Here is a 24,690-nt window from a genome sequence, read left to right as displayed (position 1 = left end):
TCTCCAACATGTAGCAGCCATAGAAAGTAAGCAGGCGTATATGTTCACTACCATTTTATTATTTATAAGTTTCATATTCCGTATTGATTGGATTCAATGTAATAGACAAGAAAAATGTTCCACCGATCAATACATTTATTGTGAATGAATTATTGCACTAGTACCGGTTTCGGCCTATCTTGGCCATCATCAGCTAGCACACAAATTTACAGTCATTAGACAAAATTACAAAGATGTTACGTTAGAGCATCCGGATGTCTAATGAAAAATGGAAGCAAAATATATTGCAGTATGTTGCGTTAAAATATCTCTGATTAAATGTGGTGATGGTTAGAATAAACTAAAACCTATTGATTGAGCATGGACATGAGTACATAAACACATTAAAATATATGCCACATCATAAGACACTAAAAAATATAGCACATTAAACACATTAAAACATGGTGTATTTTAAAAACGTCATTAAAATTTGAGTTCATGTTGCGTTGCATTCATTCTTCAATCCTCTTGTGGTTCTTGTGTTGATTAAGTTGGATTAGGTGAATGTCGAGAATGTTCTATGGCTGATATACTTTGTATTGGTATGTTATAAGAACTCTTGTCATTAAAATTTGAAAATTGAGTACTGTGCAGTTCAACTGTTGATGTAGTCAGGTAAGATTTATATATACAGCAAGATAGGTTTTAATTTTAGAGCAGTTGGTGATGACACTTCTCTCGTCTATGCACGTTATATGGTTGTTATCTGTAAAGAAAAGCTAATATGAGTATAGCGTATGTATGAAGGAATGCCTGGATGTATGTGTGAAATGAAAAGAGTACTTACTGTTGTTGCTATGGAGGTTGTGTACCGATATGTTTGGAGATTTGTTGTGTTCTGCTACGAGTACGTCTGGGGCTCATGTTAGCTGTGTGGAGGGATGTTGGTGGAGGGGATGGAGGAGTGGCTATTGTGAAGGTAGGGGCGGGGTTAGGTTTGTGATTCGTCGGTTTGTTATGACGTGTGTTTACTAATTTGAGATAGTAATTTTTTACTGCAGGAATGACTTTGTCAAAGATGATACTGGTTTTCTCTGTAATGTCGTTAATGTTATGATTGGGGTTAGCGTATTGATCCAAAGAAATATAGAAATCTTCGGTTATGTTGAGCAGGGGGCCCTTAGAGTTTATGTTTAATATCATCATGTCATTGTTGATGTCTGTGAAGTTGTGCTTAGATTATTCTACATGTTGGCCTATTGATGAGAAATGGTTGTGCTTTACTGCTTTTATATGTTCATTATAACGGACGGTGAAGTTTCTGCCTGTACGTCCAATGTAGCTTGTGTCACAGTTGTTACATTTGATACGGTAGACACCTGATTGGTTGTATTTATTATTATTGACTGTTTTGGTGTTGTGTATAGTGTTGGTGCTGTTGTGTGTGGTTTTGAATGCTATTTTCAGGTTGTGCTTCTTAAAGATATTAGTTATAGTATATATATATATTGGTGTTGTTGAAGGTAAATAGGACATACTCTTTTTTCGGTTTGGCTGTTTTGATTAATTTATTTTTAGGTTGGGATTTTATTTTGTGGATGATTTTGTTGATCATTTCTTTGCTGTATCCATTGTATTTGGCTATGTCGTGGATTAATTTTAATTCATTATTTCGATCTTCTATTGTCATTGGGATATTGAAAGCTCTATGTATCATACTAAATTAGGCTGCTCTTTTATGTGTGTTAGGATGAACGGAGTCATTTTTATGGTATTTAAAGTGTGTGTGGGTTTCCTATAGATCTTGTAAGATAAGTGTCATGCCTGGTTATTGTTAAGTCCAAGTAATTTAAGGTACGGTTATTTTCTGTTTCTTTAGTGTATTTAATTTGGGGGTCTAAATTGTTAAGTTTGTCTAATATAGTATCTGCATCAGTGAATCCATTATCTATAATTACGAAAATATCGTCGACAAATCTACACCAAAAATATATATTATCTATTTTATTAATTGACGTGTGTTCTAGGTAGTCGATATATATTTCTGCTAATATTCCGGAAGCAGGAGATCCCATAGGTAATCCTTGGTATCATGAAATTTGAAGTAGTTATTGTTTAAGGCGAATATAAGGAGAATCACGAATTCTTCTATTTCTAAGGTGCTCAAGTTACTATGTTCTTTTTAGGTTAGATTCAATTATTTTGACTGTTTGTTTAATAGGAATGTTAGGGTACATGTTTGTCATATCAAATGAAGTAAGGGTATGATGTTTTTCGATCTTTAGTTCTTTGGTTCTGTTGCAAAAATCTATTGAGTTTTGTATTGTTTTGTTTGCTAAAAATGAATAATGCTTTTTCAAAAATTTCTGAATGAATTGTGATAACTTATAGGTTGGACTGGCTTTATAGTTTATAATCGGTCTCATGGGTACATTTTCTATGTGCATTTTAGGGTAGGCCCTTGCGGATGGTAATTGGGGGTTCATAGTTATAAGTTTAGCACATTCTGTTTCGGTGAGAATAAAGTGTGTGTTCTTGAGCAGATTTTTTAAATTCCTTTGTATATTATTGGTTGGATCTCGGCGTTAAATTGAAAAAGTGTTGTACTGGAAACATTCTTTAGTCTTTGTTGTGTATTCATTCTTATCCTTAATGACCGTAGTGTTGTCTTTGTCGGCTTTTGTTATTAGTAGATTGTTCTGTTTTATTTTGTTTTTGAGTTTGTTTAGGTTCGATTTATTGGTGGTATTCACCTTTAGGTTATTATTGTGAACATTATAAATATATTGCGGGATCTTTCTACTGATTTCGTGTCTAACTTCGTCTCGTATATCGTACGGAATTTTCTGTAAAGCGAGTTCTGTTTCGGTAACGGCAGTTATAATATTCTGATAGGATGATGCATTACCCCAGTTATGTTTGGGCCCCCTGCTCAACATAGCCGTCTCTACATCGTCAAATACGGTTAGTGTGAGATTTTTTACGGGTGGGTGGAATTTATCTTGGGAATTCTTGTTAAGATGAGAAGGATCTTTATTTTCAGTTATGGTTAATGGTTTCGGTTTGCTTTGTTGTTTCAGTGTTTCCAGTTTTTTGTTTAATGTGTTTTGTTTTTTTATGGCTAAATCTTCTATTTTATTTCTAGAAATTTGTTGAAAGTAATACCAATAGCTATGTGGGAGTTCATGGGATACTTTGAGATGTGTTGAATAAAGTTCATTATTGAGATGTTGTTTCTTACGATATAGGAATTTTATTTCTTCTTTTAACCAAATTTCATTAGTCTTGTTTAGTGTTTTGCGTGTCTGAGCAGTTCGTCTATGTTTGTTATTGTATTTCTGGAGAAATTTCGGTGTTAAGTTGTTTGAAAGGCATTCCTTCAAGAAGGCAATGCTTTTGGTTGCGTTCATTAGCTTGATTTTTAGGTTTTGGTATTTGTATACATTACGTTTTGCCTGGTTGGCTTCCGTATTATTATTTATAAGTTTCGTATTCCGTATTGATTGGATTCAATGTAATAGACGAGAATGAAGAATGAATGCAACGCAACATGAACTCAAATTTTAATAGACGTTTTTAAAATATACCATGTTTTAATGTGTTTAATATGCTATATTTTTAGTGTCTTATGATGTGGCATATATATTTTAATGTGTTTACGTACTCATGTCCAGGCTCAATCAATAGGTTTTAGTTTATTCTAACCATCACCACTTTTAATCAGAGATATTTTAACGCAAAATTCTGCAATATATTTTACTTCCATTTTTCATTAGACATCCGGATGCTCTAACGTAACATCTTTGTAATTTTGTCTAATGACTGTAAATTTGTGTGCTAGCTGATGATGGCCAAGATAGGCCGAAACCGGTACTAGTGCAATAATTCATTCACAATAAATGTATTGATCGGTGGAACATTTTTCTTGTCTATTACATAGGTTCACTACCGACTAAAGAAGCGGCAAATACGGAAATCAAACAGTGGGCCTTAAAACTGTGCCCCCATTTGGAAAACGGTAAGCAGATTATTTTCCCAGCGGCTCAATTTCTTCTCAGGGTATCCATTTCTCGAGTAAACTCTGAAGATTTTACATTAGGTCACGCTTAACGTGAATTCGAAGAGAATGCCGGTTCACCGAGAATGTAATACCAAATAATTAATTCACCTGACTAAAGTACCAAGAATGTAAGTCCTTGATAAATTCCAGTCAGGCATCAACTCAGTCAATTACTTCCTTAGCTTACCAACTAGCTTATCAACTACGTAAAAGGGAAAGAACTCATCACACAAGAATTCTAGAAAACATAATAATAATATTTATTTGAATAAAAGATTGCCCCAAGAAAAAGTAATGTGATTTAGGGCAGTATTTGCTTTGTTACTATGTACAGATAATAATTCAGAGTCACCGGTGGCTCGTAGAAAAGAAAAATAAATGCAATGTTAAGCTATTTACACCAATTCCGAAATGAAGTCAAAAATGGATATTAATATTTACAATTGATCACTGGGCATCCACAGTCTTCATTGAAAACAAGTCATTAAGTTGACGCAAATATCGTTATGATGTTTACATTGCTTATTATCATCATAATTAGGCTAATTAAATCTGAATATAATGTATAGTTTAGCAGAATGAAACGTAAAATAAAGAAATAGATCTAAGTTTGAATATGAATATAAATATAAATCTGATCACAAATCTGAACATAAATTTGAACATAATCTGAACTCATTTAATTTGGTCTTTCTTCTTAGGTGTGCTTCGGTAACGACTTACGGGCTAAGGCATATTTCCCTAATGCCTGTTAAATCTGTTTCCTAGCTTACCATTTCCCTATCCATTATTCTCTTAAAGAATGTAAATCCGAATAAACTCTGTGTCAGAATGAACAAGTTATCTATCTAGCTTTCCACATAATTTTTGGTTCACATACACATCTATTTCAGGCTCAATGTGCTCTCCTTTCGTCATATTCCATAATATTACTGATCTTCGTAAGTTACTCAATTCACTAGGGCAGTCAGAATGTAAATACTACATATTTATGCTCGGAAATATATTACTGCATCTATAAATATCATATTTGCATTTGGCCATGAACACCGTTATAGAATATATCATAATATTCTCGTACTTGAAATACAGCATCTACTACTGCATTTAATCTCATTAAAATCTCAATTCTACTTCAATGTATATCACTCATACCTTAGTTTATGTCATTGCCGCGGTGTGCTCAGTTTCAGGTACATGTATCATTTCACACAAATCCTTACCTCTTATAAATGTGACATGGTATTTCCTTAGATTCAGGCAATCCTTGCCTTCTCCGTAACACATAAATAAACATCCGCATTTCATTATACATTGACTTATTTCGCCGAGTTACCAATACTGTAACATGATTTCAACATTCAACTAACAACTTCATTATCATAACCTTCACTACAACATGTCGCGATTACTCTTATATTACCATGCCAAATATGTCACAGTTGCCTTTCTTGTAAACGCATCTCAATAACGTTATATATCAAAACCCCAAACTAAATTCAATACTCTTATGTCGCGGAGCAAAGAGTACGTGATTCTACACATTCATCTAAAACGCGCGGACTAAACATGACGTTAACATTTAGTATAACCAGTACGATATTTATCGAAATTCCACAATGTGTTAAATCATTGCTATCAGCTGTTATAAAAGACACTTCCTTCAAATTCTCGTAACTCACTAGTTATTCTGACCAAAAATGCGGTGGCGTATATGCAATGTACTAGAATCTCATTCTACACTGCTTGATCGTTAAATATCTCACACTTCACTTCCATTATTCATTTGCACTCTTAATTAGATGGTTTATATCACCAACTTATCAACACATGCCAAAAGTAAATGTATACGCAAATCAAAAACTACGTAACTAAAAATGTAAAGACTGAGCTCGCTTGTTGTTACATCTGGTCCAGTTGTTCCTCCTCTACTCGGATGTCGTTAGCTCTGCGGTCAGGATGTGGGTTGGTCAACTGGTTGGCCGTTGCCTTCCTCACTATGGGTTGGTCATCTGGTTGGCCGTTGCCTTCCTCATCATGGGTTGGTCATCTGGTTGGCTGTTGCCTTCCTCATCATGGATTGGTCATCTGGTTGGCCGTTGCCTTCCTCATCATGGGTTGGTCATCTGGTTGGGATGTGCCTCTCCCCAATTTGGTCCATCATGCATGTTTAGCAGGCACACATCATATTACTTCTGGTGGAAACAAAAATATACATTTTGGAGCAGAAAATTGTCATGATATAATCCATCTCACAATAATAATTCCCCAGTTGTTATTCCTTTTTCTTGCCCTCTGAGATATAACTTTGATCTCGTCGGGATTAAGTTCTCCGTAGATACATATATATCTATATCGGCACTTTCTGGGAAAATCTCAAAAATTTATTCTTCTTCCTTCTTGAATTAGACCAAGGTAGTCTTCTTGTCGTATGAAAGTATTTCTCTTGGGTTTCAATTGATCCCTCCTTACAGAATGCGACGCGATTGCTCTTGGGATCCTTCTAGGCGTATATCACTATATCTTGCTAATTATCTTTTTTATATACTTCAATTAACTCTGGTTCGTCGGCCGGTGAATTATATTATTTGTTTTACAACGACGATCCCTTTTCTTCAAGAATCTCCTCTACATTCTTGTATCTTCCTTCAGTATATAGCTCGTTTACCGGTTATGTCTTCACTCTTGCGATGCAGATTTTTAAGTGAAGTTTTTTAACAATCCCTTTGCTTCTATTTTTTTGTAAAACAATTCACTTGACTCTCTACTGTCCCGTAGTGCCTTCAATATTTGTCCGTTCCCAGACATGCATGGCCTTCTATAATATCGCACTACATATATATTCCTTGTATCTCATAGATCAGATGGGCCATACATTCCTTCGGCGCCATTTTGAAAGCTGTCTACGAGATGTAAACAGGCACAATACCTGCTGGGCCTTATTACCGCAACTTACCTTAATATACCTTTTCTTAATTCTAAGAGAAACAACAGTCTTTCTGCACATGACTGTCCTGTTTGGAGCTACTCCCTTCGTTAATTTGTTTTGAGATATCAGTGGAGAGTAGGCGTGGGATGACATAAGTAGAAGAATACATTTGAGTGGAGCTTGTAAAGTTATCAAAGTTCATAACATGAAGATAAAGATGGAACTGAGGACAGATTGGGGCAAGTAATCATTTACAGGACGAGGAGAAAGGGATTGGAATAAATTATCAAGGAAAATACTAAATATATTTCCAAGTTCTTTGAAAATATTTAAGAAAAAGCTAGGCAAGCAACTGATAGGGAATCTGCCACCTGGGCGTCAGCCCTAAATACAGATCATTGATGATTGATTGAAAAAAGGTTCTTCTTCAACAATGGAAAAAGAGGCATTGAAGAATCGCAGATAAAATCTGCAATAAGTCTGTCGTCCATGTTTCGCTAACAGTGTCAGGCATAAACGAAAGTGTTCACTGCCTTTTCCTTTCTCCTTAGTTGTCCACTTCACTCAGGTCTTCCTTTTCTTTGTTTGTTGTGGAATTGTTTCATTTCTGAAACCTTTACAGAATGAATTCTCTGAAATTACATAATAATATTTCCAGAAATAATCTACTAAATTGAAAATTTCTAATAAATAATTACCACATCATGAGGGGAACAAAGAAGTTTCTCTCAAATAAGACTAAGACCATCAAGATAATGTTATGGAACACAGAAAGACTAAAGAATCAACAGAATTATTTCCCACAAGAAAGAGTAGGGGGAGGGGGTGCAGTCTCCCCCACACTGTTTGGAGAAAAATAAACTTTCATTCCATTTTCAGCCGCGCGAAACTGGGAATTATTAAAATAAAAGCAATTTGTACAAACCCTGTTGTCTTTTCAACACACGGAGCAAAGTGTAGCACATGTTCTGCGACGGAGGGTAGCAGGGGTATATTTTTGCCAAGGTCACCCACTTGCCTTCGTCAATCTGGTATTCTCCCTCAGCCAGTGTCTGTTCATTCTACCTAGTGCCTGTTACTTAGTTTATAGTCAAATACTTAATTATTCTTGAATTGTATAATCATGCCGTACTTCTATTTAATTGTAATACACATGTATTACTTACAGTAATATTTTATAGCAATTTCCTTCAATTTTGATGTCTACTCCCCCCTCTGTGATATCCATTGGACCCAGGAACTTTTCTTTATATACATTTTTATGCCCCCCTACTTTTAATTTCCAATTGCCGCTACTGCAAGAAACCATCCAATAGACATGGTAGGCCTACTGGTAGAAACAAGAACATTTCAACTTGAAGTAACTGGAATTCGAGATACACTGATGAACACAAGTCTGCAAACCTACAACGGCCAGACCACAAATAGGGATAATGTTCTCTTGAGAACCACGAGAGTTAAAGTGAAAGGAATTAATGAAGAGGAATACACACATTCAGTCCAGACATCAGCTATCAATCAGGCAGTCTATGTCTATATATGAAGGTTGATAACCTGCAAAGAAAACATCAGAGAGAGACTCTAAACAGTCAAAATGAAAATTAGTACAAAGGTCACAAAAAGTATCACAGCTGAAGAAATAAACTGCTGAATCAATAAAAAAATCAAATGACCAAGTTAATACTAGAAATGTTAGCAGAATAAAGCTTCACCCTGATCAATAGGACAGACAAAAACACATACAATACAACAAGCACAGACGGATATTGTTTTAAAAATGGAACAGGAATTACTATTCATAACCTAGAAGGACTCTGAGCATCATGCACAGTGCCCATGAGAAAGCACATTCCAGTATATTTGATATCACGATGAATGACCCTGGCTAACCTACAAGCCTTCAGGCGGGAGAAGACAATCTTCTAGAAAAACTCAACAAAGAGCAATTAAACAAAGCAGATCATCTCTCACAAGGACTTATATACCGAGCAGTCAGATACCTCAACAGATATGTTAAAAGAAGCAACCATTTCAATCAAAAGAATAGAAGATTATCCCAAATTTTGTTTGATAGTGAATGTTGTTCTGAAAGAAAGAGAACTCGTATCTTTACACCAGGAAATAACACTATGCACAAAAGAACTGCAAATTTATGCACTACACAAGAGAGAATATAAAAAACTCCTGGAATCAAAAGGATCGGTCTGCATTGGAAGCAGGGGCAAGGAAATTACCAGAACCTGCTAATGCTGATACTTTTGCAGCCCTCTGAAAAACATTAGCTCAAAGACCTAAGGAAATCCCACCGGAGGAATGGAAAAACTACTTCAACGTTATTCTGTGCAAAAAACAAGGCGTGAACACTCAGTACATATAAAAAGTCAGAAGCCCACAATAACCTTTCCTTACAGAGGTCAGTAGAGGAAATCAACATTCAGGTAACTTATTCAGAAATATTACAGATCATAATTTTTTTTTAAAGGAATGCACTCGAAAAAATTTAAATGTGACACATCAAACGACACGAAATATTTGATATTCATAAAAATAATGAAGGCCAAACAGAAGGAAATATACCACAATGCCAAATTCGATCTACATCTGGCAAGTGTACTATACATTCAGTAACAGCAGTAACTACAAGATGAATCTTAAAGAACAAACCCGCCCTGTCCCTTCCCACAGCAGTGCTGCTATTCAACTTTCCAATCTCCGTTATAAAATTTAGATGAGGCACTAAGATACCCGAGACCAAGACATTGTTCATTTTCAGTGACTACAGGATGGCACTTGAGGTCTCAAAACAGGAAAAATCTTAACAACGAAGATCAAAAGCTTGATGGGGAACACATATAATCTAATCAAACCACTAGTAAATCTATCAATCACATTTGAACAAACTGATGATGGAGTCACAATTATCACGGCAATCCTATAAACCACCCATCTCATGTTCAATATCGCCAATGCAAACACCATGGATATCCAATATAACATGGTGGGAACTACACTTACCCTATATGCAGAAGATATGGTAGTTGGATCATTCAACACAAACGAACTGGAATTAGCTTTAAAAAACTTATTAATAGTTGAAGGAACGTCAACACAGAATTAACATAAGATTGTTCAAATGGCATTTAGGATAGGTTCTGTTGGGCAGTAGAGGAAAACCTCAATGAAAGACAGTCTCCTGTTGAACAAGGAACCTCTGGAAACTGTCCTAGTTCAAATAACTTGGAAAACCTTTCAAAATACGAGTCATTTAGATGTCGCACACGAGTACAACAGTAACTACGAGAGCAATCTTCACCATAAAGAGCAAACATGCCCCACTGTTGTCCCCAGCAGCGATGCACGTAACACCACTATGTTCCCACAGCAACAGTTCGTGTGTACGCGGAAATATTGTGTGAGGTTATTATTATTATTACTGAATATCTAACTGCTTTCTACTCCCTAATTATGAATTAATTTAAAATGCCTCAATACTTTTTTCTCTGTTGATATTCCAACTTGTTGAAGTTCTAATTTCACTTAACATACAGTAGTATTACAATTTACACTGAGTAGCCAAAAGTAATGGGAAGACAATGAATGGATATTAATAACGAGTTGCTCCTCCGTAAGCCGTAAATACGTCAACAATATGGGAAGGCATCGACTCTACAAGGTGTTGGAATCATTCTGGCGGGATCTTGACCGTCGCATCTTAATTCTCTGGAACCTTCAAATGTAACAGTTGATTCGTACCGTAGCTACTACTTCTGAACCAACTTACAACACTCGCAATTATTACTTATATTTATGCCTTCATTTATTAATACCATGGTGTTATTACTAAATTGACCAGTAGAAGTCAGATAATTGTATTAAATAGACGTCAGGATATACAATCACCTCCCAATTCACTCCAACATATTTGACAACCACTTTGACTATCGAACTAAGACCATGTATGATTAATAGTAATTTACTATGATTAGTATTTAAACTATTTCATGCTGAACATCTTGATGACAATTAATCACTAACGGTTACATTTCCCTTGATGACGTTTGTTGCTAAAACGGGCCCTACATAAATTCTACCCCTGTGAATTCTACCGTGCTTTCTAAGATGGTACATAGTCTTAAATTGCTTTGTACATATAGGACATGAGAACGGACGATTTTCAGTATGTTTAAAACTGTGTCTCTTAAAGTTAGCCGATGTTTTAAAAGCCATTCCGCATATTACACAGGAGAATGGCCGATTTTCGCTATGGATAACACTGTGACGCATTAGCACGCCAGGAGTCTTAAACGTCTTCCCACATACCGTACAGGAAATGGGACGATGATTACTATGTATCATTTCGTGAGTTTTAAGAACGGAGAGTGTTTTAAAGCTCTTCCCACAAATTTTACAGTTAAATGGACGACTTTCACTGTGTATAATACTGTGTCCTCGAAGGTCACGTTCACACACAAAAGTCTTTTCGCAAAAAGAACATGAAAACGGACGCTCGTCGCCATGTCTGATGCTATGCATTCGTAGATATTTATTACTTTTGAAGGACACTCCACAAATATTACAGGAAAAGGGCCTTTCATCACTGTGAGCGATTCCGTGTGCTCGAAGGTCACTTGGACATATAAAAGCCCTTCCGCAAATTGAGCATGAGTATGACCCGTTTTTGCTGTGACGGGCAATGTGTCTTTTGAGTGCTGAGCTTTTCTTGAAACTCATAATACAAATATTACACGGGAATGGTCTCTTGTCACTATGTGTAATATTGTGTGCTCGAAGTTCACTTGCGCATATAAAGGCTCTTCCACAAATAGAACAGGAGTAAGTCCGATCATTGCTATGCCGAATGCTGTGTCTTCTGAGGACTGCTTCAGTTTTAAAAGTCATTCCACAAACGACACAGGAGAAAGGCCTATCATCACTGTGTACAATTTTGTGTGACCACAATCCTTTTCGAGTCTTGAAACTCTTCCCACAAATTGAACATGAGGTACTCTCAGATACAAGAGGTATTACCACTCTGCAATGAAAGAAAAAACAATACAACTCAGATACACTGCGCTATTGTTGCTATTGCTTTTAACACCATATATGCCAGCCTTTGGGGTGCACCTGGTGTGAGTAATGAAGTGACACACTGCTCTTGATGCAGCAGAGAGACTGGGGACCTTTGCCATATAATTGGCAGCTGTTCATATATTGGGTTACACATTAACTCTCTCCATCATATACTTAAAAGAAATGAGGAACTAGCTGTTAACAAAGATTTTGACAGCTAAAAGGTATTCATTGCATTGGGTTGTGATAGATACTGCTGGTTCATTGATATCATAGTATACTTGCTTTAGATTGCATTGTCACAGATAAGTCCAATGGCAATAAAAGATTGGTAAGGGCTAGGAGTGAGAAGGAAGCTGCCATGACCTTAACTAAGGAACACCCCAAGGGTAGGTCTGGTATTAAAATGGGAAACCATGGAAAATAATCCCTTCTTATTCCACTGTCAACATAGGAGCTATCTGCGTCGGTGGAATAAAGAGCAAAAAGTAAAAAAAAATCTGCATAAAAAAGAGAGGCAGTTCCATTCTTGAAATGCAATCATGGGTAGCTTACTGATCAGTTAACAAGCCAAAAAAATAGAGAACTAAACTGTATATACATTTCTAATAGTTCATGAATACAGATAGGTTTACATTAGGACTCTAGTCCGGAATGTATGGTGACTGTGGGTTTTGATAGATTCTATTATGATTATTTCACAGGTGCTAATCAATTCCTGTGCATCTAGTCTAAACTTGTTTATGAAATTAAGAACCGCACGTAAGACTCTTCCCATTCCTTGCAAAACAAGACCATATTGCGCAAGTTGGCCATGCAATTAGGGGCACGTGGCAGTGCAATTGTTTTCAGAAGATGGTGAATTAAAAAACCCACTGCCAGCAGCAATGAGGATGGTTTTTGTGTGGTTTCCCATTTTCACATCAGTTCCTTAAGGCCAACGCTGCTCACTTGTTACTCAGACTTTTGCCACCCCATTTTTCCCTTAAGAACTGTCCATTTCAGCACAACATAAAGCAAATTGTGAAGAAACCATAAACTTCGAACTTTTTATATCCATGAGAGAATTTTTTGTTGCAACAGTCTTCACGTTGCACATATACTGCTGTCTTTCAATTGAAATATAATGTTCAGGATCATTGTTTCCAAAACTGACAGTTGGGTCCACATTGAGAGTTTCACAGACATTTTTGTGAAAATATATGATATCAATGAACCAGCAGTATCCATCACAACCCAATGCAATGAATACCTTTTAGCAGTCAAAATCTTTGTTAACAGCTAGTTCCTCATTTTATTTAAGTATATGATGGAGAGAGTTAATAAGTAACCCAATATATGAACAGCTGCCAATTATATGGCAAAGGTCCCCGGTCTCTCTGCTGCATCAACAGCAGTGTGTCACTTCACTACTCACACCAGGTGCACCCCAAAGGCAGGCATATATGGTATTAAAAGTAATAGCTACAAGATATCAGCTACCTTGTTCATAATACATCCATGTGGCTAGGGTGCCACAAAAATATGATTCTGATGCTAGCACTCAACACCAACTGAGCATGTCAAGAATCTTCTGTGCTGTGGGAAACATGCACCAATAGACTGTAACAAGCTCACAGTTGAGTACAGAGTGCAAAGTGGTGATATTCATTAGAGAGCATGTGCTGCAGAGTACATCCAATATTCAAGTTAGGCAATTAATACTATGTAAATATACAGTACATGCTTATAGCTAGTGTTTGATAATTCTGAGTGAGTTTTAGTTTGCCATATTTTTGGTTCATGTACAGATAAATATTGCTCTTGCCTGTATAGAGTTAATACATGAACACCTTACAGAGCACGCTGCCTTAGTACCTTTCCTCTAAATCTCACTTTTCTCTGTATCTTATAGTAACACAAGCACTGACTCAACCAATACTATTATGCTTTACCTTTCACTTATGCATAACAATTATTTTACTGTGACTGGCTCCAGACTTTGGAATTCATTACCAATCAAAGTTGGGACAGTGATGCATCACCTAAATTCAAATAATATGGTTGAGTATTCCTGTTGAAACCTACCGATTGATGCATGTTTCATGCAGCTAAGTGTGTGAATAACAAAGCATACAGAGTTTATATATATGTGCCTCATTGACAGTTAAGTACTATGTATAAACATTATGTGCAGCAATTGTGGAAGAGTATGTATTTTACAGGTAGGACCAATCAGCTTTCTGAAGACACATCCCTAGGAACAACAGGATGATTATCATACTCGTTCGTGAGTGATTGCCGATGATGATTGTGTGGGCATGTGGGAGCAAGTTACTTGATATTCATATTAATGTGCAGTATTACTGATATTCCATCCCTTAATATATCTGTAGATAACGATGGACACTGCCCTAATTTTGACACTTGAAGGAAGCCACATTGAATAAATCAATAAAACAAATACACAGGGTTCTTCCAAATGATTGTTGGGATTTGAAAAAAGTCACAATACACAGTGGAAATAACAAAGAAATATAAAGCTTGTTTTACTGTGTACTGTAATGCATACATTTTTTCTACATACACTACAAATGCTCAATATGTGCACCATTTCTCCCTCTGCACACATCTATTTGACAGTCCACCTCTTCCAACACTTGCCCCAACATGTCAGTGGTGATGTTTAGGAAGACTGTTTCAATACGCTGCTTCATTTCCAGAATATTCACTGGTAGAGGAGGAACAAACACTGATTTGAGGTACGTTCAGTTTCCTGCTGTCTCTTGTAGTCTTTTTCTTAGGGATGCAGAGATAAGCACTCCTGATAGGATTCACTCGCACTTCTGACACAGTGGGATGCCCACCGCTTTCCCCTTTACACAAACAAGCAGTGTCCGCAAATAGAGCACATTGTCTGCAAATAGTTGTTGAAAATGGCAATGGAATAAGGTCAGGGACTGATATAGATGATATTCAAGTGTACAAAATACTTTCTCCTTACCATTTACTGCCATTTTGTAAACACTGCTGTGGCAGCCATCTAACGGAAACTGATGTCACAATAATCGATGCAGAGCAAAACACTGAGAGTTTATCTAACCTTCGCTGAACAATAATAATAGTGTGTATTCCATTGTTTCTAACGAACAGCTGGATACATTATACGATTGTGATGATGACGATTCCATTGTTTCTAAAACCAAGTCATTTACAATAACACTGTACCGTTCAATGAAACTTTAGTTTACGTACTTGCGTGCTTAGTTACGATGCTCAGAAATAATTACCTTGTTTGATAATAGGTAGTACAAGAGGTACAACATTTCTGGGGAAAATCAGAAGCTTTGGAGAAAAACAGTTGCAGATGACATTTCAGATGATAACAATGAGATGACAAATGATGCAGTGACAGTAAAATAATTACAAAATGTTTTACAGTTGCATAAAGGTATTATAGGCAATCTTACTTCAGAAATACTTTTGATCTGCCACATATATTTTTTGTAGATATGTATTCAATAAAACTATGTAGATAAATAGATAAAAGATTTTCTTAAAGTTCCTGAAAATTTTGCTTAAATCTAGCAACTAGTTCTTAAGGTATTCAAGATTAAATATAACCTTGAGAAGAATGGAATTGAACAGGTGAAAATGACAAATTCGTGGAGACAAAATACTTCTGAGTAAGGCAACAAATAGGAAAACAAAATACTGTAATCAGTGTAGGGTTTGTGGTGTACGTACTTGTTTTCCCCTTTGATGAGTGGGACCAGCTGATGAACTGCACGTTGTTCTATGAACACTTCCTCCTTAATGTCTGCAGAAGGCTATAAGAAATAAGGAAAGTCCATTAAGAAAAGAGAGTAAAGAGGTACAGTACATATTCTTAATATATTGAATAATTTGTATTCCAATATAAAATTCACTTTAGAGAAAGAAGAAAGATCACTGAATTTTCTAGACATAGTCATGAGAAAAAAAGGATTTTCTTTCAAAATACACAGAAAATCCACTTTCACACTGATCACTATCAGGAACAACACATTGTAGTTACATTAACAGAGTACTGACATTACCTTTTCGACCAGCTTGTCAACAAACCCATATTCTCAACAACGTCATATCATATCAAATGAGATGGTCCATAGAGGTCAAATATAAACATCATATATTAACCTTCAACGACAACCTTGTACTTCTGCATCAAAAGTGAACCACATCATCACCATATGCTATTGACTTTTAACTTACATAAACAAATTATCACAGGTCACTTGACCATCTCTCAACTTTATTTTATTCAACATTATGTATAAAAATACAATTCTGATCGTCATTCTCATTATTGGTTTTAAAATTAATATTGTACTAGTCTTTTACTATATGTTAATTTTCTTTCAACTCTCTACAAGGATTTTTATAAATCAGTTTTATCTTATTTATGTTGAAATCCTGCCTTTGCTGGCAGGACCTATTGTTTACAGTGCACTAAGTCTTCTGGTATAGGCTAGAGCAATTTGTTACTTTCATTGATATGTCTCTGTCTCACCCTTGGCTTTGACAATATGAAAGTGGCAGAGGTATGAGCGATGCTAGTAATGCCATTCCTTTTGCAGCCAGTCCCTGCTATGAATGGTGTGAAAATGTTGCTCACAGGGTCGGTTGGTGCATGCCTTTCAGCGGGCTTGGCAGACTGATATGTAATAGCAACTTCTGGCTCAGTGAGGAAAGCAACGGGAAACTACCTCACTCCTCATTTCCCTAGTACGCCCCTTCCGTGATGCCAAGGCCATCTATGACAGCTGATGGCGGAGCTCTTGAGGATCCAACCAGCCTTAGGGCTGATGACTGAACATGCATACATGTGTAAATCAGGTTAAACCCATGGCTGATGATGCCTATATGTAAGGCGAAACACGTACCACTTTGATTAACATGTCAATGTAATTCATCAAAGACAAGATTTATTGTATTGATTAGTTGGACAAATTAATAAATTAACCTATTGTTATTATCTTAAAATACCACTTAGTCGAGCAGCTCGCTTTCTTTCTCCCAATTCTTCCCAGCCCAAACTTTGCAACATTTTTGTAACACTACTCGTTTGTCGGAAATCACCCAGAACAAATCGAGCTGCTTTTCTTTGAATTTTTTCAGTTCTTGAATCATGTAATCCCTGTGAGTATCCCATACACTGGAACCATACTCTAGTTGGGGTCTTTCCAGAGACTTATATGCCCTCTCCTTTACATCCTTACTACGACCCCTATACACCCTCATAACCATGTGCAGAGATCTGTACCCTTTATTTACAATCCAATTTATTTGATTACCCCAATGAAGATCTTTCCTTTTATTAATATCTAGATACTAGGGATGGGAGAAATGGTTACTTTCCAGTATCATGTTCCTGTGTATCCCTTACACTGTAGTATTAGGTTGAAGTATTAAGATATAAAAGTAACATAATACAAGTTGCAAGTCAATTTTTGGAAGGAACATTCCCTATACCTGTTGACTTTTTTAGCCCCTAACCGCACCTTAGTAAGTACTCATAAATAGCAATACTATATCTTCATCTCGCTTCCTTCTCTGCAACTGTCCCTTTCACCAGCTCGTCCTTTGCATTCTTAACCATTCCTAGAAAAATGTTTACAATGACCCATTTACATTCCGAGAACCAATACCTCGAATCTTTCATGTATGAAAAGCGCCATGGCTGCTATGTGCATTCGTGGATGTCCAAGGATCTGCACTAGGACCAGACTTTATAAAATATGTTGATGAACGAGTGCCATATACACTTCAGATGCTGCCGGAATGGGTCATGAGGTAATAATCTTACTAGGCAAGACGTAAGCAGAGTTTAATCGAGTATTTTTTGTTATTTGTTTTTTAAATTACAACGACACAGACTGATCTTACAATGACGATGGGATAGGACAGTACTAGGACGGAAGAAACCGTGGCCTTAACTGAGGAACAGTTCCAGCAATTGCTTGATGTGGAAATAGGAAACCACCGAAAACCATTTTGAGGACTGCCAGCAGTGGGGTTCGAATCCACCATCTCCCCAATACAAGCTAAGAGCTATGTAACTAACCGTGCAGCCAACTTGCTCTGTAAATCCAGAATAAAATGCTTCAAAATCATATTTCTCCATATAGAGAAGGTTGTGGATATTTGGTAAACAACAGTGTAAGTGGCTTGCCCAATGTCGTTTTTTTTGTTTTCTATATATTGAGACCGTCACAGCTGACTGGATATGGGTTTGTGTGCTACTAAGGTCCCCTTGTCGGCGAGGGGCATGCGCGGCCTTGGATCAGTGATAGGAAACCAGTTTCTGACATGAAGAGGGTGGCTGGACAATCGACAAAAAATAATAAAAATAAAAGTGGACGAGAGAAAAAAGTAACCAGTGTGTGTCACCTGCAATTACATTTGATCGGAGAGAAATGAAATATTTATAATATCATTGATGGCATGATATGCATAATTATGAAAGTGCTCATGGATCATATTTTACTGAACCGTGTTAGTAATATCACGTGTGAAGCATGAAAATCAAAGATTGAATTTTTATTTAATTTTAATGGTATTTCGGCTAGAATGATGGTAAAAATTATGTAGTCTAACCGTAGAAGAATTTAGTACTTGAGTTGACTTCACTTCTGTCCACGAGGTCCATGCACAATATTTAAGGCAAGTCATATTAGTACAAGCTCTCACATGCTTACAAGTACCCATGCTCACATGCTGAAATGCTCTTGACCTGCAATCTACTGTTACTTCGTGGACATCGTTATAGGATTTCTACTTAGGACAGCTGTGCAATACTATCATCAGGGATAGTGAATCCATTCCTGTGTTCGACGCTTCCTACAATGATATTAATCTACAACCAGAGTTCGTGCAGTGAACAGATGTCGAAAGTGCAGATAAAATTTATAAAGTACGATTTATTTTCAACCTAAAATTATGTGTGTGTTTAGGATTTATTTTAACTCATCTGTACAAGTTTCAGCTACCTCACGAGTGAGCGTGGAAGAGGACCTCTTCGTTATCATCGCCTGGAGAAGATGGAATTTCGTGTCATGGACTCCATGTGTTTCACCATGAAGTTTTAAGCCATCGACCACCGTCAGCAGCGACGAAATGCAGAGATTTTCACCTTAGCATGGCTGATTGGGGACCCAGACTTCAAGATATGAAGGCATCTGCATAAGTTAAGTCGACTACGTCTTATCTATATCTGTTCTATGTAGCTATTTATTTCCACTCTTATCTTTCCTTAGATTTTTGTTCTAAAATATCTAGTAGATTTATTTCTCGACTTTTCACTGATTGTTTTCTAGATGTAAGGGACATGCTGCTTACTTTGCAGACTTACTTAGTTCATGACCACGTGTTAACGAGCTTGACGATGATGGTTCATTTAAAGCGATCCATGTGTTATCGAAACCATCCTTTCTTATAGTACGAATTTCATTATGATAATGAGCTGATACATGCCTGATGAATTTATTAAGATGATATTTTTCACATTTTCATGGAATTAGGACTTTTACTTGTACCTTAAATTTATGATAGCGTGTCATCAGGATATTAATACCGTATCGTGTGTAAGAATTTATTTAGAGTACTTGCATAATTGTATGTGATAACTGATGGATTAGTTAATCATCGGGATAAATTTCAGGAGTATATTACGTATTTTTAGGACGATGATAGGCCCTTATGATTTTCATGGCTACACGTGAGTGATAATGGTTACGACGAGTTAGGGTCGTCGTTATGATACACTGTGCGTGTAATTTGTGAGAATTTTGTACGTACAATATGAATCTTTGTGAAACTGAGTTTTTCACATGTTAATGTTGCAATATTGTTGTGCCTGATATTGATCAGGATATGAGGAAAATATGGAATCTTTGAGATGTTATGAGGCCTAGTTAAGATTATAGTATCTTCTGATGATAAAGACAAGTCCATGTTAATCGTGTACTCCATAATTCGAGAAAATATCCTAATAGTGTTCGTAAAAGTCAATAATTCCGAGTTAAGGTACATGGAAATTTATTGAAAGACCTTAGTTCTTGTGAACAGATCCTCAGTTCAATATTCTAATAATATTCAGTTCGAACCCAGGCATGCTCATTCTTCAAGGTATTATTTTGTACTCACGTGGTGACTTTATTTTCTGAACGCAAGGGAACATGTTATAGGAGAGTGGCAAGTTTAATTGACACTTTACGATGTGTAAATATTGTAGATATTTTCTTCTTTGATATTATCAGTAGTTAGTAGTAGATGTAGAGATTTTCTAGTTGTAAGACACTTATTTTCTATGTACTTATTGTGTGTTGATATGCAACAATTTGATAGTGTTAAATGATTGCAGACGGGATGTTCACATTGAGGATATTTTCTTCATTTGTCGATTTTCGTAGGTCATGATGTTAATTATTTTTGTCCAGTTAATGACCAAGTGATTATAAGTTTATTATTAGTTCTCACAAGGAGATATGTAGGAAGACATGAACAGATATATCCGACGTCTCGAGTTAACTTGTAGAAAATAAAGGCAAATTCAACTTTTCATTTTTATGTCAAATTTTTTTTTTGATAGACAGGATTTCATTCTTATTGTCATGATGTAAAATTAATTAATCTCAAATATTTCTTAATCATACACTTAATTATAATTAGTTAAATTTTTCAGATTGTTCGTGGAATGATAGTGAAGACCTCATTTTTTTTCATTAAAAATTGAATTCAACTTTAAATTACTAAATTAATAATTCTGAAACGAGGAAATACAATATGATGTTAAAACACTGTTAGAATGGTAGGGAAGATAAGTTACGTGTACCATGCCATTTGTTTGCATTTTCTTTGTTACATCGAGAGCCACAGTAATTACGTAAAGTAGCGATCATTTCCATTATCGTAGCCGTTAGGATGGCTAATATTTCATTTTCATCAATAAATGTGTAATATTTGTTCTACATTTTGAACATGCTTATTTCCAAACCCTATGCAAATCCTGCCACTTTTCATATATTTTTCTGAGCTTACGGTCATCGAACTGAGCACCCCTGGGGTGTCTCTAGCTCACTGATAGACCTAGTCGGGGACTATATATCACTCCTCTTTTTTTCTCGTAAAAATTATGATACCAGCTTCTGCTGCACTGCCTCACAGGTTGCAGCCGATGACAAAATTTCAGGATGCACAGATTCACATGATGGGACTTGCGATAGCTTTTCAGGACCTAATATTTGAGTACCATGCACATTATCAGAACTATATGAACCGGTATAATTTTTAATTTAAAAAAATTAATATTATTATTATTAATATTATTATTAATATTTTTATTATTATTGGGTACCTTATTTCAATGCATTTCTAAGAAACCGTTTTCCCTGTAATTGAGTTTTTGTCCAGAACACTGAGTGAAACTCGAGATGCAAGGTGGAAAGACCACGCTTAATTGTTCCGAGGAACTAAACTACTGTATGTATTACCACCAAAAATCCCAATACAAAGCACTTCGAATAACTAAAGAATATATGTAACCTACCAGCAAGTAACAGGATAGGAATATCAGTATTACCACTAAACTGTTGCTAAAGTATCGCTCGCGCCTGCTCAGGAGTGCACGCTTAAAATGAGGTGCTGTACTTCCTAATACCCGTTAGCCAATCAGAAACTCCCTACCCTACCCTTGGTTTCACTGAGACAGTTACTTTAGTATAAGAGTCTCCGGAGGAACATAATATTTCTAGAACAGCTTACTGTTATGGATTAGGATACAGTATCATATTACAATATGTAACTCCCATTTCTACTAGATACTTACAATGATCCCCAAAAGGAACTTTCACCCCATCAACACAGTAATTAAAACTGAGAAAACTTTTCCTATTTGTGAAACTTGCAACCTGACTTTTAACCCCGTTTATCAACATACCATTGCCTGCTGTCCATCTCACAACATTATCGAGGTCACGTTGCAGTTGTTCATAATTTTGTAACTTATTTATTACTCTATACAGAAGAACATCATCTGCAAAAAGCCTTACCTCTGATTCCACTTCTTAACTCGTGTCATTTATATATATAAGAAAACATAAAGGTCGAATCATACTGCCCTGAGGAATTTCCCTCTCAATTATTACAGATAAAGCTTCACCTACTCTAATTATCTGAGATCCATTTTCTAAAAATATAGCAACCCATTCAGTCACTATTTTGTATAGTCCAATTGCACTCATTTTTGTCAGTAGTCTCTCATGATCTGCCCTATCAAATGCATTAGACTGGTCAAGCGCAATACAGTCCATTTGACCTCCTGAATCCAAGATATCTGCTATATCTTGCTGGAATTCTACAAGTTGGCTTCAGTGGAATAACCTTTCCTAAAACCGAACTGCCTTCTACCAAGATACTGTCTTTCATTATTCTATCATGTAGAATGCATAGCAGTAGATTTCTCTTTTATTTGTCATGAGGTGACATAATTAAGATAACTTGAGTAACCTAATGTGATCATCGTAAACATTCAGTGATATCCATAATTGCGGTTAAGTTTTAATAAGGAGACATTGGAGTTATTTGTCCCATGCAATATTCAACTTGTACAGCATGCATTTTGTCATAAATTATTCCAAGATTTCTTTATGGTCGTTCATGAATATCCCTCGAACCGGTAACTGACGATAGATCGGCAGATGTGCACCTATCTCAACCACCGCTGACGATAGATCGTCAGGTCTACTTTACCAGTATATACAGGTAGAAGCAGTTGTGAATATTCACGTTAGATGGCAGAATTCATCATGCATGTTTTCTCCTTGGAATGTAGAATGTTCCGGTGTTCAATACATCCATTTATGTGTGATATCTTTGAAACAAATGAAGGTCGCATTTCATACAGCTTTGAAACACGTGTTGATTTTGTTGTGACTTGCTTTCATTGTTTACTGTGTGTTAAGCACAAACGATGGCTACATTTTCGGATTTAAATGATGAAGATATTTTAATAGAATTAAATGCATGTGTAAATTCAAGGCCTACTGCATCATAATGGATAAGTGTTGTGCCACCTGAGGTAGGTTATGAACACCCGCCGGTTAGAACTCTGAATTAGAATTAAAGAAGGTTCAAAATATTCAATACAAATAGTGTTGTGCAAGGTGTTCACAACATATTATTTATTATTGCTAGTACCGGTTTCGACACTTAATGGCATCATCATCAGCTAGAAATCACAAAGTGGGCAGAGTACATATCATAAAAGTTGTATAGATAATATATGCATTGCAAAATACATATGATAGGCTGAACAGTTCAATACGGGAAAATGGAGTCCTTAACTTATAAGGTTAGAACTCTATCAAGTAACATACTTTCTATTGAATAATTCCTAAAGTATTAACACTATTCACTTAAAATTTGCATGCCTATCATCAGAATTAATTACTCTACAAAATGTATATTTTAAAAAGTTTCAGAAAAACTGATTGGTCATTTATATTTGATGTGTAATTAAAAAAATATTTCTGATATTTTTGAGGGGGCATTTAAGGGATGGAAAATTTTAAAAAATATTACGTTAAGCATAAATAAAAACCACTTTTCAAATAGTCCAGTTCATGATGAAAATTTTGGTGTATTATATGTGCATAATCTGTGAATAATACATCTGTCAGCGTGACATACATCAGGTACTGCAAATGTGTGGTGCACACTCACCGGTTAGAGTTATTTCAACTACCGGTTCGAGGGTTAAAGGAAATGTTTTCTTCATAATTCAAATTATATACTAGTACTGCCTAGATGATCTTGAGGTAATGTGATATAAATGTTGATTTTAAGGTTTTCTTATATGATAATTTTGTATATGCGTGCGTTGTGCAGTTGCAAGTGTTTTGTCAGATTAATATCATGATGATTATGACATGATTTTGGATAATGAAATGGTTCTTTGAATAAAGATGATTCTGTATTTCTTTCGGATGGAGAATTATGAATAGGCATGTAAGGTATTATTAATTATAAATGATAGGATCATCGATAAAGTGTTTATATGGTAAAATGAGGTTGCTGTGATATAAGATTTGTTGAAAATAGGCATTACGGGAGTGTAATGTAGTCTTCAAGATTTTCAATGAATTTAAGGTTGAGAAGGATTGATTAAAGTGTTCATCATGAAAAGTTAAGTGACCCCAGAGATAGACATGCAATAAGGTTTGAGGTTAATGTTTTCACGTAATGTTCCCGAAGATTATAAGTATTGAGACATGTATACGGTCATCAAAATGTTAATTTATAGCACGACAAGATGTGAATATTAAACATTTGAATGAATAATCATTGATAGAGCACCTTTGACAATAAATAACACTAATATGAATGTAGTGAAGCATATCATATTTAAGCATGGTTGTTGTCACCTGAAGCAGTGCATGAACTTGTATTCATTTGAGTAGTTACTTTATAGTATTGATTTTTCGTAAGTTATAGTAGATCTACATATTTTCAGGATGATAATTCTGGCGAAGACCAAAGCTGTGCATCATTTCCAGATCTTCTTATTTATTTATGATGGTATCAGCTAGATATTGTACATTTTAGGAGCAGCAGATATGAGGTTCCAGGA

At 35.8% G+C, this 24,690-nt stretch overlaps 1 protein-coding gene across 1 annotated transcript in view; it reads right to left on the bottom strand.

Moving 5' to 3' along the window:
• Positions 1 to 24,690, bottom strand: part of LOC137502908 (uncharacterized) — a 46,885-nt gene that overhangs the window by 2,051 nt on the left and 20,144 nt on the right. The window contains exon 5 of the mRNA XM_068230102.1: positions 15,768 to 15,850. Within this exon, the coding sequence (XP_068086203.1) occupies positions 15,768 to 15,850 (83 nt within the window). The remainder of the gene's footprint in view (positions 1 to 15,767; positions 15,851 to 24,690) is intronic.

Source organism: Anabrus simplex, chromosome 13 (assembly GCF_040414725.1).
Source record: "Anabrus simplex isolate iqAnaSimp1 chromosome 13, ASM4041472v1, whole genome shotgun sequence".
Classification (NCBI taxonomy): domain Eukaryota; kingdom Metazoa; phylum Arthropoda; class Insecta; order Orthoptera; family Tettigoniidae; genus Anabrus; species Anabrus simplex.
The sequence above is the reverse complement of the archived record's forward strand: the minus strand, read 5'-3'. Positions and strand labels throughout refer to the sequence as shown.